Consider the following 17,075-nt stretch of genomic DNA (forward strand, 5'->3'; position numbering starts at 1 on the left):
ACTAGTCTGTGTTTCTGAAGAGAACAGCTCGGTGAGCTAAAGATAAAGTATTAATCTATGTGAAGTTTTTCTTATAAAAGTCTTTTCAAAGAACACATTCATTTCATTCTTCCTGGAATGACATTTTGTGTATGCCTGGGCATGTTGTGTGTGTATGTGTGTATATATCCATTAAAATTCACTTAAATGATGTTTTAAGGACCAAAGGATTATAGAACCACCATATATTACACATTTTTGATTAAATACTTCTACTTTCTTTGTCCTCTGGAACCTACTCAAAGTACGGTCAGTTAGCAAGTAAAATCTGGGAGCTTATTAAAAATGCAGATTATTGTGCTCAGTTCGGCAGCACATACACTAAAATTGGGACGATACAGAAAAGATTAGCATGGCCCCTGCGCAAGGATGACACACAAATTTGTAAAGTGTTCCATATTTTTTTAAAAATGCAGATTATTAACTCTACCACAGACCTACTGAGTCACTGTCTGCATTTTAACCGGATACTTTTGTGATTCGTACATACATTAAACTTTTTGAGGACTGGTCTAGAACAAGGCATCAACAAATCGTGGCCTAGCTACATTTTATTTGTAAATAAAGTTTTACTAGAACACAGCTACCTCACTCATTATTTGTTTTCTTTAATTACTTTTCCACTACAACAGCAGAGTTCAAGAAAGCAAAGACTTTATAGACAGCAAGCCTAAAATATTTACTGTATGACCCTTTAAGATACAGTTTTTCAACCCTCCTCTAGAATATCCCTTACTGTCTTCACTTCCCATAGGCCTGTTTTCCTCAGACTGCATCTCAACCCCCTCTAGTATCTCACTATCACTTTAAACAACAGGTACAGGGGAAATCAGCCTGCTCTTTTTTGTCTTCAGAGCCATGTTTCACTAAAACGACACGGCAACCTCACAGATGGTCCGTCTTGCCTTTCCTTTTCTCTCAACTTCCAAACCTTCAGCTCTCCTCATGTGTTGTTTGTATCTTGGTGTGCTGCAGCCTTATTGCCTACCACATTTATCACTTAGCTGTGTTATCATTTCACTAAACTCAATGGTAATTTTTCACGTAGTTATGAAACAAACTTTTGAGAGCATACGGTTTCTTAATACCAATTGGCAACATTCTTTGCTCCGTAAGGGGTAATTGAGGGGACTTAATCTAAAAGCTTTTAGAGTTCTATTGTAATTTCAGTTGTGTAACATATACTTTAGTGCTCATGCTTTTCTACTTTGGCTGTCAATATTGCTCCTAAGCTAGGCTCTGTACCTCAACTCTTAACCTTTCTAATGCATTCTTCATGTTGCCAACACAGTTATATAACAAATAATATAGTTGTATAACCACACTGTAAGGGAAGATCCCATTATTGTTCTTTTCAAGAGCCCTTCAAGGCTCCTCATTGTGTCTAGAAGCCCATATTCTTTGGCATGGCATTCAGTACCTTCTGTAGTCTGAATTATTTTATAGACTTAACACTCATTATAGCCTTCCACATATACTATTTTAAGGCACAAAAAACTATTCTTCATTACCTGCCCAAGTATATTTAACAGGCAGTCTACTTACTGTCTATTCACCATAGGCATGATGGAGCCAAACAGCACAACACCTAAGCGGGCTATCTCCCTTAGTGTAGGGAAGCCTGCTGTGGTAAATAGAATAGAGGACAGTAATGCTGGTCTGTTTGTCAATTATGATCAGAAATGGGCTGCCAACAGTTATTGAGCCTAAAAAGAGGCATTAAGCAGAATAAATGACCTATGAGGAACAATTCCTCAGATTCAGGAAGATACTGCATTCTAAAATAAAAAGCTGCTATGAAGTAAAGGCAGAAGAACAGGAAAGAATTTTTTTTTAAACATGTGATTCCCAAAATTAGGTTAGTAGAACTACTACTCATTATAAGGGCTGAATTACAGAATGAAAATAGTTGAAAATCAAGTTTATGACTGGAAGAACAAATTAGGAAATTATCCTTTGATAAAAATAACACAAGAAACAAATTCAGACTAGACCCAGGAAAATTTATAAAAGACAATAAAAAGGTATTTCAGAAGAAGGAAGAAAATGATGGAATAGAAAGAAGCACTATATTCAAAGGAATTATTAGAATAAAAATATTCCCAAAACAAAGAAAAATAGAATTTTTGAAAAGAACCTACCAAGTACTAGGCAAAAGTGTTGAGAAACATCACATGCCTAAACACATCCTGATATATTTGATTTTTGTTTTTTTAACCCAAGAATAAAGAGAGCTTCTAGTAAGGGGTAGGGTTAAAGTGATTACTTAGAAACTCTTCACCCCTCCCCTCTAAAATTAATGGCATTCACCTACTCAAAAATAAAGATTACACATAGGAAAGCAATATTCACAGAATTCTGATGGACAATGACTGGGAATTAGGTGTCATTATCTGTCCAAACAGTCATTCAAATTTGATGAAAAACATATTAAAAAATATATTTTTAACTGTGCAGAGACTTAACACATTCCTTATATCCTTTCTGAAGACCACATGTAGATCTTCTCCAGAAAACAGAATGAATCAGAAAAAGGATAGGCCTTGGGAAAATATCTATAACAAATACAGTAAACAATGAGTTAATGTTTCTGATATTTGCCTTATCAAATTTTTTAAAAGAGAACTTAATAGAGAAGTAGATAAAGGATATGATCAGGTCAATTTACAAAACAACTATGCATGGCCAACAATCCTGACCAATAATTGAAGAAATGTACATTCAAATTAGCCTTTTTTTCTATATACCAACAAATATTTAAAATTTTAGTAATAAGCAGTGTTGACTAATGTGTAAGAAAAATGGGTATGTAAATTGATATTACCACTTAGGATTAAATTTTAGCTTCACCTGCCAATGTTAAATGATGCCATTTGACAAAACTTTCCCATTTCTAGATACCTATCCTACATAAATACTCAAAGGTTTATAGAATATAAGAATATTTATTTATTCTAAAGATTTTATTTGAGAGAGAGAGAGTGAGCGAGAGAGAAAGAGACACAAGCAGGGGTGGGGGGAGAGGCAGAGGGAGAAGCAGACTCTCCCACTGAGCAGGGAGCCCAGCAGGGAGCCCAACATGGGGCTTGATCCCCAGACCCTGGGATCATGACCTGAGCCAAAGGCAGAACCACCCAGGCGCCCCTCTACCAGAATATTTAAAGCAACACTTTGTAATAGGGAAAAATGGAAACTGTCTATAAGGAACAAGTTTTCAAAAAAGTTACAATACAACTATATAATGTAATACTACACGGCACAAGAATGAAGTAGAGTAAATGTACTGATATGAAAAGATGGCTATAATAGGTAAAAAATGTAATTGTGGAACTGTGTATTTATTGTGATCCTCATTTTTTTTAAAAACCTGTGTGAATGTTTGACTATTCATAGAACAAATTTGAAATGGAACACATCAAATTGTTAATAGTTGCTAGATCTGGAGATGGGAGAGGGCAGGAGTCCAAAGTAGACATTTGTTTTATTTTATAAACTGTGTAGGTTATTTTTGTAAACTAAAGAAAAAAATGCTTTGTCTTACTCATCCTTTTATATCTGTAACATATACTCCCTCATGGATAATTTTGACATTTTCTCAATCAGATTACTGTGAGTTCCCATAGTGGGAATTCTTTTACTGTAACAATCTTTGTTTCATTTTACTTTCCACTCTTGTTGACACATTTTTCTTATGTATATCTGGAAATCCTTATTTTTTTCTTTGTCATAATGACAGTTTTCTATATTAATATACTAAACGTTAGTTGCATGACTTAATGTGTAAATCCAGCATCCTATTTGTTGAGTACTTTTAGAGACTATATAGACTCTGCTTTTGGTTAGTATAATAAAATGTGTGTCTGTTGTTTGTTTCTTCTGTGTCACCTGGAGTTTTTTAAGCAGGAGCTAAATGTTTTTCTGGACTAGATCCATGCATAGGTGAAGTAAAAGTCATTTTATCAATTAAATATTTAAGATCAAAATATGAGATTCACAGTGAAAGTATGGGTTGATATGTGCTTTTGTATTAGTATTAGATACTTAAAAAAATTTTTTTTCTCTTAAGTTTGGAATAGTTGATGCTGATGGATATTTAAGTTTATATCAAACAAACTGGAAATGTTGCCCAGTAACTGGAAGCATGCCTAAGCCATACCTGGTAAGCCAAAAATTCTTACCTTTAAACTTTTTAGAATTTTTATTTTATTTTATTTTTGTTATTTTTGAGAGAGGGAGAGAGAGTCGGGGGAAGGGCAGAGGGAGAGAGAAAATCCCAAGCAGGCTCACATGCCCAGCATAGAGCCCTGCATGGGGCTCAGTGTCACAACCCTGAGATCATGACCTGAGCCGAAATCTAGAGTGGGACATTGAAGTGACTGAGCCCCCCAGATACCCCTTAAACTTTTATTTTTAAGAAATCAAGAATATATATTTGAGGCAATAAATATTAAAGCCAAAAAGTAAAATCTACGTAGTTCTGTGTATTCAGTCACTTTACTCTAAGCTACTGTCCTTGTGTTATGTGAAAATTAGTCCGTGATGTATAAAAATTCTTAGTCTCTGGTAACTTGGAAAGTTAACCTATATCAAAGAAACATGGTACCTCCAGAGCAACCTGTGGGTTACTCAAGCCCTTTTCCAGCCTCACTAAGCTACAGTGGGGATTGTACCTAAAAAGAATGATCAACAGACCACGCATCTGGTGTTTTCCTTTTTTGCTTTTAGCCCTTATGAACAAACAAAGGAGAAAGGATATGCTATAGCTGGCACAATTCTTTTCTTTTTTTTTTTTTAAAGATTTTATTTATTCATTTCAGACACAGAGATAGAGAGAGTATGAGCAGGGGGAGAGCCAGAGGGAGAGGGAGAAGCGGGCTCCATGTTGAGCCAGGAGCCTGATGTGGTGCTCGATCCCAGGACCCTGGGATCATGACCTGAGCCGAAGGCAGCCGCTTAACCATCTGAGCCACCCAGGCGCCCCTGGCACAATTACTTTCTTGCCCATGTCTTTTTTTTTTTTTTCCAGATTTTATTTATTTATTTGAGAGAGAGAGAGCAGGAGAAGGAGCAGAGGGAGAGGGACAAGCAAACTCCACGCTGAGTGCAGAGCCCAACATGGGGCTCTCTATCTCACAACAATCATGACCCAAGTAGAAATCAAGAGTCAGAGCTTAAGTGACTGAGCCACCCAGGTGCCCCTTGCCCCTATCTTTAAAAAAAAAAAAAATTGATACATCTCTATACGGGACTGCACAAGCTTAATGAACCTTCTACAGCTTCATAGAACACTGAGTTTGTATTTAATATATTCTTTAATGAAGCCCTTCATAGGACTAAGCAATACCTATTAGGAAAACATTAAGAATATGAGTTAAGATTCTGGTAATTCACTCAAGGTTAAATTCTGGAATATGGTACTGATCTAAATGAAAGTAAGCAAGGGGAGGGTTGGTGAGGGTACTTTGAAAGCATATTTTTCCTCATGTTTTTATTAAGCCAATGGATTTAAATATATGTTTATGTTCCCTTAGGGGCTGACCTTTTTTGTTGTTGTTTAAGTTCTAAAAAGATAAATTGGATTGAAAATGTACGTTATTGGTTTTGTGGGGTTAAAGTATATTTTGTTTGTTTTAAGGACATATCTAGCCCAGCTCCAGTGGTAGTCAGGGGAAATGGGGCAGTGACTCAAAGGAAAAATCTTATGTGATGATTTTGACATACTTAAAAAAAAAAATCTTTTTTTTTTGAAAGGAAACATTTGAACAAATATGGCTTAGAAGTCTTTGTAATAGGCTAAACCTCATATATTAAGTTATTGTTTGTTGGAGTATTCAGAAGTATTGTCAATTTTCTAGTTTTGTTGACTTAATATGTTTTTATTCCCATATTTGAAAAATTATTTAACCATGAGAGACTCTAACTATAGGAAACAAACTGAGGGTTGCTGGAGGGGTGGTGGGTAGGGTGATGGGAAACTGGGGGATGGGCATTAAGGAGGGCACGTGATGTGATCAGCACTGGGTGTTATACACAACTGATAAATTACTGAACATCTGAAACAAATGATGTACTATATGTTGGCTAATTGAATTTAAATTAAAAAGAAAGAAAAATTATGAGTTTAAACATTTCTGAAAATAAATAATTTAGTCCAAGATAGTCTAAAATTCTAGTTTTTCTAAGAAAAAAGATTTCACAAATATCTAAGAAATATTTAACATTTAACCTCCTTTTGTTTTCTTTTGAACTTTTAGATAAACAAAAGCACAGGGTCTTGTAAAGTCTTATAATGCATATGGTTCAGGGAAAGAGTGTGGGAGAGAAAGAGAAAAAGAGAAGGAGGCAAAACAAGTGTTGCAAAATGTTCACAGTTGGTGAATCTGTATAAATGGTGTATGAGAATTCTCTGTATTACTCTTGAAACTTGTCTGAAGTTTGGCAGGGGAGACTAACTCAGCTTAAGTAAGCCACAAATTGTATGATCCCTTTTTGATTAATGCATGTACTGGGTTTTAAAATTGCTAGTGACAGCAGTAACGCTTGTTTGTTTCCAACTGTTCCAGACTTGGCAGTGTCACAACAAAACAGCCAATGATTTTGTCTTTGTTAGTTCCTCCTCTTTGATAGCTACAGCCGGTCTTTCAACTGACAATAGGTAAGAGATTATAGCTGAAAGTGAAGTGTGCATCTGTACAGCTGAACTGTATTTTTTATTTACTTTATAGTTTTGTGTCTCAAGAATGTTTTCACAATTATGCTTTTCAATATTTTTATTATAAAGACTTGTTTCTTAGAGCAGTTTTAGTGTTTTAATTATAAAGCTAGGGAAATTCTGGTGGCATTAAAAACAAAATCCATTCCTTCTGTATTATTAATATTCTAATGTTAAGACTTCAGGAGAAAAGGATTTGATAGTGAAATTAATTTTTCTCCCTATTATTCCTTATGTGTTAAGAAAGCTTGAGGCAAAAAAAAAAACAAAACTATTATTTATTGGTCCACCTTTCTCATTAATCCTCACAGTGGCTCTGTTAGGTTAAGGTATTATCAGTGTTTCAGGATAAGAAAACTGGAAACTCAAAAGACTTTTTAGTTGAACAGTAGCTAGTGACTGGCAGCCTATTGCCATCTCCCCCAAAACCTTAAATATGTGAGAAGATGTCTCCCCCTGCCTCAATCTCCATGACCCCCTGTTTCACTTCCCTGATATAGTGGAATTCTGAGCAAATGCCTACTGAGGTTGCTGATCTTTTCTATTTATCTGTGAGGCCTTACTTTGTACCAGAAATTGGATTGTAGGAATATGGAGTCTTCAGCCCATCTTGCATAGAAATTCTTACATTCTTACATATATTGGTGCCTCCTTTGCAACTCACAGAAAGGAGTAAAAGCTACTCCCATTCATAGCGGAAATAAGTTTTCTATGTGCTCTGAAAAATTCAGTGTATCCTGCTATTTTTTTTAAAGATTTTATTTATTTGAGAGAGAGAATGAGAGAGAGAGAGAGAGCATGAGAGGGGGGAGGGTCAGAGGGAGAAGCAGACTCCCTGCCGAGCAGGGAGCCCGATGCGGGACTCGATCCCGGGACTCCAGGACCATGACCTGAGCCACCCAGGCGCCCTATCCTGCTATTTTTATATGTCCATCCATCTGTTACATTAGAGAATCAACAGATACAAAAAGTAGTTTCTGCATTCAGGCTTTATATAGTATTTGTAAATACATGTCAGTCTAAAGTTACTCAGTTTTTTAAGTTAGTAGTTTTTTAAATTTTGTGTGAAAATTATGCATAAATATATTGGTTACTGGTATTTGGATCTTTTATGGATTTGAGAACTTTTTGTGAGAGCAAGGTTCAAAGGTTACGTAACGATATGAGACAAGCTTACTTTTTATTGTTAAAATTTTGTGTCACTCAAGACGTAATTTTTTTTTTTCAGGAACATATGTTTGTGGGATACTCTTGTAGCACCTGCCAATAGTTTAGTCCATGGTAAGTTTTGAAAACATTTTGTAGGTTTTGGAAGTCAAGAAATTCATAAACTAAAAGAATTTTTTAATGGATTTGTCTTTAGTGAAATGTATTTATTAGCCTAAGAGGTTTATTTTGCCCACAGTGGCACAGAGTTTGAAAGCAGAAAAATGCAATATACAGAATTAACACTTTACTATGAAGGACAGTAGTAGAACATAGATAATATAAAAATCATGTTTTTACTTTGGATCTGATAGCCACTCCTATTCTGCATTGTACTGGGAGTCCTAACAAATGCAGTAAGACAAGAAAAAGAATTAAAATGTATTCATTTGGGAGAGAAGTAATAAAACTGCCTTCCTTCACAGATGACATAATTATATAGAAAATCTTAAAGAATCTACAAAAGAAACCCAAAATATTTTAAATAGAAACTTTTGCAACTAATGTGCAAGTATAGTAGAATCATGGGATTCCAGGTCAACATACTAAAATCATTTGCTTTTATATATACCAGCAACGAACAATTGGGATTTGAAATTTTAAAAAAATCACCATTTATAATAGCACCCAAAATAATGAAGTACTGAGGTATAAATCTAACAAAATATGTATAGCCTCTAGTGGTGAAAACTATAGGAAAAAGATAAAAGAAATCAAAGATCTAAATAAATGGAGAGCTAGTCCACATCCATTGTTGTTATCCAATGTTGTTAAGATGTCCCTGCCTTCCAACTTTACAGATTAAATGCAGTCCTAATCACAATCTCAGCAAACTGTGTTGTCTATATCAACAAACTGGTACTACAAGTTCCTATAGAGAGGCAGCAGACCTAGAATACTGGATTCTGAAGAAAAACAAATGAAGGACTCATACTACCTGATTTCAGGGCTTGGTATAAAACTACAGTAATGAAAGACATTATGAGTTAAGAAGAGACACAGATCATGGAACAGAAACTATAACCCTTCTAGAAGGCAATACAGGAGAAAATCTGGGCAACCTTGGGTTTAGTCATGAGTTTTTAGATACAACATCTACAGCACAATCCAAGACTTGAAAAAATTACCGTCTTCTCAGTATCTAAATGGCAAGTAAGCATATGAATAGGTGCTTAACATCGGTAGTCATTAGGGAAATGGAAACTAAATTCACCGTAAGATACTACTCTATACCCTAAAATGGCCAAAATCAGTGATTCTAGAATACCAAGTATTGGTGAGGATGTAGAGAACCTGGAACCCTAATGATTTGCTGACAGAGTATAAAATGGTACAGCTGCTTTGGAAAACTGACTGACAGTTTCTGACAAAGTTAAACGGGCACCTATATATAGGCCCAAGAGAAATGAAAACACATGTCCACAAAAAGATTGTGTGGGAACGTTGTTAGCAGCTTCATTTATAATAGCCGAAAACTAGAAACAATGCAAATATGTCCAACAGGAACCTGGTCTATTTATGTAATAGAATACTATTAAGCAATTAAAAAGGGCATGACCTACTGATACATGGGACGATATTCATTAACCTCTAAAACATTATGTTGAAAAGAAGCCAGGCACAAGAGAGTATATATCATAAAATTCCATTTATGTGAATTTCAAGAACAAGTAAACCTAATCAGATAGAAATCAGAATAGTGATTGCCTTTGTGGAAGAGGAGGGTTGACTACAGAGAGGCGTGAGGGAACTTTCTGGGATGATGACAGCATTCTGTGTCTTGACCTGAGTGATGGTTACACAGATGTCTCCATTCGTCAAAGCTCATCAACGGTGTACACTTAGAATTTCTGCATTTTACTCTGTGTTAATTATGTCTCAAAGTACTGGCAAAACTCAAAAAATCCTCCCCTCTAATTTTTTCTTCAGATTCTTACAATAAGTATATTGCTTATGCAGACACTCTGCATGTTTTGAATATATTAACTAATTTAGTCCTCACAAAAACCTATTAGGCAGGCTGGATTATCTCTGTTTACAAATGATGAAACCGAGACTTATATTTAAAAAAAAAAGTAATTCACCTAAGGTATACATTTAAACCCATGCAAAAAATCAAGATTTAAATCTTGACATTCTAACTCCCAGATACTCATTCTTCATCTTTATGCCATTTTATCTTTGAGCTATTTACAGACTTTTTTTTCCCTAAGATTTGTTAGGCTAGACTTTTTTTTTTTTTTTAAGAAAAAAATATTCATTGTATATATGTATTTCTGGTACTTATATTGGTATGTCTTCAAGTTCACCAGTTTGGGGTTTGTTTGTTTTATGGCATTGTTTAATCTGCTCTTAATCCGAAGCAGTATATTTTTCACTAGAATATTATAGTTTTAATCTCGGGACCTTTTATTTGTATCTTTCATGTCTCTACTTAAAAGGCTCAGTCTTTCATCGAGCTTCTTGAACATAGGGAATATAGTTAAAATGACTTTTAATTTCTTTATCTACTAATTCTATCATCTGTATAATTTCTAGGTTGGTTTCAGTGGACAGATTTTCTTCTTATGGATTGTATTTTCCATGCCTGTTAATTTTTTATTAGATGCCGGCATTATGAATTTTACCTACTTCTAAGGCAAACCCTTCTGAGTACTCTATTCTGTGCCTTGTGAATTATAAGGTTTTCCACTATGGCTGGTGGGAATAGGAACCCACACCAATTGGGGTCCCCTTGTGCCATGGCCAGGAAACACTCGGTAGTCAATAAACGGGCAGTTGTATGGCTCACCCAAGTTTGCTTCCCATCTCTTAGAAATCATTTTCTCTTTGCTTGCTGTCCAGTGTCTCAAACCATTGTTTCCTATATATCATTTTTTAAATTGTTTCAGGTAGGTGGGTAAATCTGGTAATCTCTCATTCTACCTTGGCCAGAAGCCAGAAGTCTGTTTCTTAAACCATTAAATGGCTTTTCCTTTTCTATTTTATTATTTTATTTTATTTTATTTTATTTTATTTTATTTTATTTTATTTTTTAGCTTTTACATGCCATGATAGTGGAGCTACTGTTTTAGCATATGCTCCAAAACATCAGCTGCTAATATCAGGTGGCAGAAAAGGCTTTACATGTGCATTTGACCTTCGGCAACGACAGCAGAGGCAGCTTTTCCAGAGCCATGATTCTCCTGTTAAAGCCATTGCTATTGATCCGACGGAAGAGTACTTTGTTACAGGATCTGCTGAAGGCAACATAAAGGTAAATACAGTAATGCCATGGTATCTACAAAATGAAAAAAATCTTCAGAAACCTTAAGTCTTTAATCATATTGAGGATACCAGTCTATTTAAATAACAGAAATATTAACTCCTACTTGTGGTCAGCATGTTAGTTGCTATTTAATAAACCTTTTAATGAATGAAATGATGTTTAACTTGAAATTGTCTCTTTTTCAATTGTTGTCAACTATGTTTAACTAATGTGCAAAAGAACATTATTTTCCATAGATAACAAACATATTTCAGGCAGTGGAATTAGTCTTGACTCCCATTTTCAGAGTCACTGAATTCAGTTTCAGGTACTATGAAATATACTAACATTTTCCTTTATCCTGAATTACTCCCTTTTTTTTTTTCATTTGTAGCATTAGCATCCAGCCACTCAGTGCCTGATTCAAGAATTCTGAATGTACCTGGATAAACCCTGTCCTTCTCAAACTCTGCTGTGTTTAAATCTTAGAGCTTGTTTAAAATGTTAAGCAGCTTATTAAAATGCATCCCATCCTAGAAATACTGTTGCTAGGCCCACCCCAGAGATACTCAGATGGTAACTCTCAAGCTCAGGAATTTGCATTTTTATAATAAATACCTAGCAGTCTTGATGGAGGGTCCTCTGGCCACACTTGGAAAGATCTGCAGGGATAAATCAGTTTAGACTCGTCCATAAGTTATTGTAATGGTCAGCAACCCACTGAAGGAGCCTACATTTTTTTTAATTTAATTTAATTTTATTATGTTACATTAGTCTCCATACATCATTAGTTTTTTGATGTAGTTATCTACGATTCATTGTTTTCGTATAACACCCAGTGCTCCATGCAGTATGTGCCCGCATTCTTAGAATCCATTGTTTCAACCCCCTAGTGAGACTATTTAGTAAGAATAAGTTGGGCTACTTTGTTAGAACCTGTATATTGTTTTCATAATTATCAGCCAGAAAAAAATTAACTAGAAATGTAGAATTCTGAAAAGGCTTTTCAATCAGTTATATACACCAACTTCCAGACAGAGTTCTTTTCCTTCAGTTTGAAGCTAGTTTCTTATTTGAACTGCCTTCAGTTTAGAATAACATGTATTATATTTTAGATTAGTTCTTCAGATTAGTTTGTGCTCTGCTCCTGAGGTTTATTACTTAATCAAGTAAAAAAAGAAACTATACCATGTAGTATTCAGAAGTCACAACTTAACAATCCTGTCCAGAGTAGTATGAACTAAAGAATTTCTTAGGGAAAAGAAAGATTAAAAACAAAACAAAAAACAACAATGATCTCAAAAAATCAGGAACTAATTGGATTTCCCCAAACTTAAAATAGATGTCCTGAAAGCATTTAGGTCCTTCACATAAGTGAAGATGCTTATAAATTACTTTATAAGTAATTTAATAACAGGAACATTTATTTTGGTAGAGGCTGAAAATAGAAAATCTCAGTAAATTAAGTATACTAAAGTTGTGATAATTTATCTTACAGTTGGAACATAGTTTTTCCTTTTCTGAGGCCCTATTTCCAGTGGTTCTAATCCCTTGCTGGGTATTATAAAGGATCACCCCATTATAAACTACAGAGCACAAGCTTTGCTGAGAATCCTATAATATTACAAGTTTCTATAGCATTGTACACTTAACTTCCTCTACCTCAGTTCTTCTCTCCAATGCAGGGTTTAAAATACTTTTCTTTCTAAATGGATGGATTTTGAAGAATGTAATAATATCAAAGGGATTTGGAAAATTGCAACACAGAGTCAAAAGGTTATGACCTTAGGCTTACACAGGTTTTTTTCCATCTTTTTTTAGAAATTCCTTATTTGCACAAGAAAGTAAGCCTAAATTTTTCATCACCCTCAATTTTTAATTTTGTTCCTAATGTCTTTCAGATTTGGAGTCTGTCTACCTTTAATCTTCTCCACACTTTTATCAATGAACATGCCCGGCAGTCCATTTTCAGAAATATTGGAACTGGAGTGATGCAAATTGAGACAGGACCAGCAAATCACATTTTTTCATGTGGAGCTGATGGAACAATGAAAATGAGGATACTGCCGGATCAGTTTAGCCCATTAAATGAAGTGTTGAAAAATGATGTGAAATTTATGCTATAACATTTTGACAATAGATGTATAATTTATTCCCTGTTCCATGGAAGTAGCCAACACATATAATGTACAGTGATCACTCTCTCTGCCACAGATAAGCTAATGCTTTCTTGTTTTCATATTTATTTTATGGAGCTTTGCCCTTGATGCACTGATGCCTTAAAAATTAACAAGGTCATTCAGAATTAGACTATATTGCCTAAAGTAGACTGCATAAATAATACTGTAATAATACATATTTATAGTATGTTATAGTGAGTATGTTAGTGTTAAAAGAGTTTTGTGTTCTTATTGTTGATAAACTCTTCTGCAGATGTCTCTGTATGAATTTCTTTAACAGTAAAAATACCCTTTCTATAAAGGCAGTTGACATCAGTCATCACTTCATTCACCACCCCCTTACTTCTTTTCTCAAACTGATAGATCTCAAACTCTTCTTCTGTTAGTTCATGATAGATTGACAGTTGGGCAAGAATAAAAAACATAATGAACATCTTCATGAAAAACTGTCACTGGGAATTCAGTGATTAGGACCCAAATGGCTCATTAGATCAGGTTCCCCGTTTCCTGTCTGGAGCCCAAGTGTGTTTGTATATATGTAATATATCTTACACATCTTATTTGAGCTTAGTCTGTGTATATATCAGAGAAAATTACATGTCTTTCCATGAGTTTTTGTGCCATAGCAACTCCTGCCACTAGAATAACTTTTTTTGCGACTGTTTTTTTCCATGTTTTTTTGTTCTTAATTTTTGAATTCCCATCCTAATTCTCAAATAATTTCAGGAAGACATCTGAGATTATTATTTTAAATATTATCTTGAGTCAAATAAGTCTTAGCAGGCAATAACAATTCTGTGTTGACATATATGAGACACTTAAAAGTAAGTTTATAAAATTGTCAAAGGATTTTAGGGCACCAAACATTTTACTTACTTTTTTTTTTTTTAGGTGCTTTTAGTCTCAAAGTTCTGAACACCTTATAGCAGTGTCTTTAGAAACAAATGTGAAAACAAATTAAATAGATAATATTTACACATGTAAAATACCTGCCAGATCTACCATTAATAGAAAATAAACTAAACCTTATATTTTATTTTTGCCAAAATATATTATTTTACTATAAAATATGACCAAAATATTAAAAATGCACAATGCTTTTAACTTAAATGTGCTAATAACCCTATTTCTGTCTGTTTTGTGCTATATCTTTTCTGATTAAAAATTATAGGCCACTTGATAAATACTTGATTTTAGCCAAGGAGACTGGAGGCAGATGGGACTCAGTGTTTAAGGGACAATTATATACTATGTAGCTTAAATATATTTTGTTAATAGGAACTATAAAAACATTTTTATGTGACAAAATATGAACAACTGTTATCTTGGAAATTAAAGAGTCAAAGTGAAGAAATGAAGGGCTGGTAAAATGAATTTTGTAATATCCTCAGGATACTTTTATCTTAAAAGTATATTGTTAAAGATTTTGTAAATTGTATTCATAATTTTAAATGTGTTAAGCTAGTTGCAGTGAAAACACTGTCATTGATTATGTAGAGATTTCATGTGCACATAATAACCTGTGTCGATAACCGTGCGGTGACAGTAACCATATGTGACTGCTTGGCTCCAGAGACATCCGTGGCAACGTTGCAAACGATACTGCTGTGTGATGTAGTTCAGCTTAAGTTATTTTCCAGTAACTGCACAAATCAAGATTCAAAAGGCTTTAAACACTTTCAGTGAGATAGAAAATTTATTATGCTTATTAGAAAAAAGACATCATGGATGAACAATGAAGCATTTTAATTGAGGGTTTATATGAGTAATAAATTATGTAAGCCCATATGTATTTACATCAGAGTCATAATATTTTAAATAAACAATCATGCAGTGACTTTTTTTTTAGCATGCTATTGTTTTAAGTAATATTTAACAACTTTAGTTGACTTAAAGTATATGTGACATTTTAAAATAGAGAATTTCTATATTTATATTTGGTAAATATAGGAAGGATTGAGTAATTTTCCTAAATACCTTGTTCTTCCTTTTCTATAATCTTTTTAACTTAATATATAAGCATTATTCAAAAAGTGAGAATAAAAAGTTGAAATGTATATTTAAGTATAAAATGATGTACATACAAGTAAAATTTTATCCACATTAATGGAATGGGTTCATCAAAATATGTTTTTTAAATTGTGCATTTTCTGAGAATGTGGCTTTGTAATGATGGAAAAGTTTACAACATTGCAAGTCTCATTTTCTGAAATGGAGGATTTTTCTTATGTAGAATCATGGGACAGTCAATTCCATCCTCCTTTCTTGTTCTCTTTGTTTTGCCCAAATTAATTTCTCCTTTTTTAAAAAATTACTTTAAAAAATTGCAACAATTTCTCACTCTGGTCTCAATAGTCAGAGTACAATACAAACATACCCACTTTAAGAAAGTCCTTATACGATCTTAAAGTGGTGATGATCTTTTTAACAGGGTTGGAAAGCCAGACAGACATATTTTACTAAACAAAAAAACATAATCGCATGGCAGGGGACCATCGTCAAAGTTAAAAGAACAGGTAGACTATAAGAACTATTTGTATAGTAATAGGAAAATTATTAATGTTCATATATGCAGAAAGAACTTTAAAATGAAATTGTTGGAGAAATCAATTCACAGAACAGGACATTGAAAAAGTCAGCAAGTATAAAGTATGTTCATCCTCACTAATGGTTAAAGGAATGTTAAAAAAAAAAAAAGCAACAATTGTCATCTGTTAGATTGGTATAAAGTCAAGGGACAACATCAGTTTGGTGGAGATGCAAGGAAACAGGCACCCTGAAACACTACTGGTAGGAGTAAGTTGCCACAGAGTCACCTAGATGCATGTCAAGTTTGAATACACATACTTTCACTAAGCATTCTTACTTTTGAGAAATTATCCTATAAGGATAAAAGCACCTATGCGCATAAATATGTGTACATAGATGTTTATTGAGCTATATGGAGAAAAAAAAACTAGAAATCTAAATGTCAATTAGTTGGTAAATAGTTAAATAAAATTGTCGAACATCCATAGAATTGCATATTCTCTCAACACTAAAAGAATGCCAGATTTGTAACTGTTGATCTCAAAAGAGGTTAGTGAGAAAAATTGCTAAAAGGTAAATATCCCATATTGTTTCAGGTTTTTTAGTCCTTTATGTATATACAGACAAATATGTATGGAGGAATACACAAAAGTTTAACATGGGAGAAGGGAAGAAGGAGTTAATACTTTTCCAAACTCCTTTTGACCTCACTGAGTAACAGGGTATCAGGAGACAGAAAATCTGTATCTTTAAACCACATAGAACTTAATGACTGAGAGCTGCTCTGTTGAATGAAGTGGCCTTGTTAAGAATACTCTGGATTGAGATACTTTGATGCTTGATTAGAAAGGTTAAAATGTTGCCCTTTGGAGTACTTGGAAAAAGTTGAACATAGTTACTTAAATGTCTTACAGAAGTGTGTATAGCTTTTGCTACAGTTATTTTCAGATCTGTTCTTTAGCTTTTTGTTTTGTTTTTTAAAGATTTTATTTATTTATTTGACAGAGACACAGCTAAAGACAAGCAGGGGCAGTAGGAGAGGGAGAAGCAGGGTCCCCGTGGAGCAGAGAGCTCGATGCAGGGCTCAATCCCAAGACCCTGGGATCATGACCTGAGCCGAAGGCAGACGCTTAATGACTGAGCCACCCAGTCACCCCTTGTT

General features: G+C 34.2%; 1 protein-coding gene and 1 non-coding gene across 4 annotated transcripts in view; both read left to right on the forward strand.

Moving 5' to 3' along the window:
- DMXL1 (Dmx like 1) overlaps nucleotides 1-15,214 on the forward strand; it is a 127,889-nt gene extending 112,675 nt beyond the window's left edge. For all 3 annotated transcript variants that reach the window (XM_088023239.1, XM_028103551.2, XM_028103552.2), the window contains 5 exons: nucleotides 4,106-4,198; nucleotides 6,603-6,694; nucleotides 7,980-8,032; nucleotides 10,996-11,213; nucleotides 13,106-15,214. In XM_088023239.1, coding sequence (XP_087879365.1) covers nucleotides 4,106-4,198; nucleotides 6,603-6,694; nucleotides 7,980-8,032; nucleotides 10,996-11,213; nucleotides 13,106-13,330 — 681 coding nt within the window. In that variant the 3' untranslated portion in view covers nucleotides 13,331-15,214. The remainder of the gene's footprint in view (nucleotides 1-4,105; nucleotides 4,199-6,602; nucleotides 6,695-7,979; nucleotides 8,033-10,995; nucleotides 11,214-13,105) is intronic.
- On the forward strand, nucleotides 337-443 carry LOC114209640 (U6 spliceosomal RNA). Its single transcript, XR_003609372.1, has one exon. It is a non-coding gene; the product is annotated as a U6 spliceosomal RNA (small nuclear RNA).
- Nucleotides 15,215-17,075: the final 1,861 nt, after the last annotated feature.

This window comes from Eumetopias jubatus, unplaced genomic scaffold, assembly GCF_037043125.1.
Source record: "Eumetopias jubatus isolate StellerSeaLion01/CBP00866 unplaced genomic scaffold, mEumJub1_p1.0 scaffold_5, whole genome shotgun sequence".
Classification (NCBI taxonomy): Eukaryota; Metazoa; Chordata; class Mammalia; order Carnivora; family Otariidae; genus Eumetopias; species Eumetopias jubatus.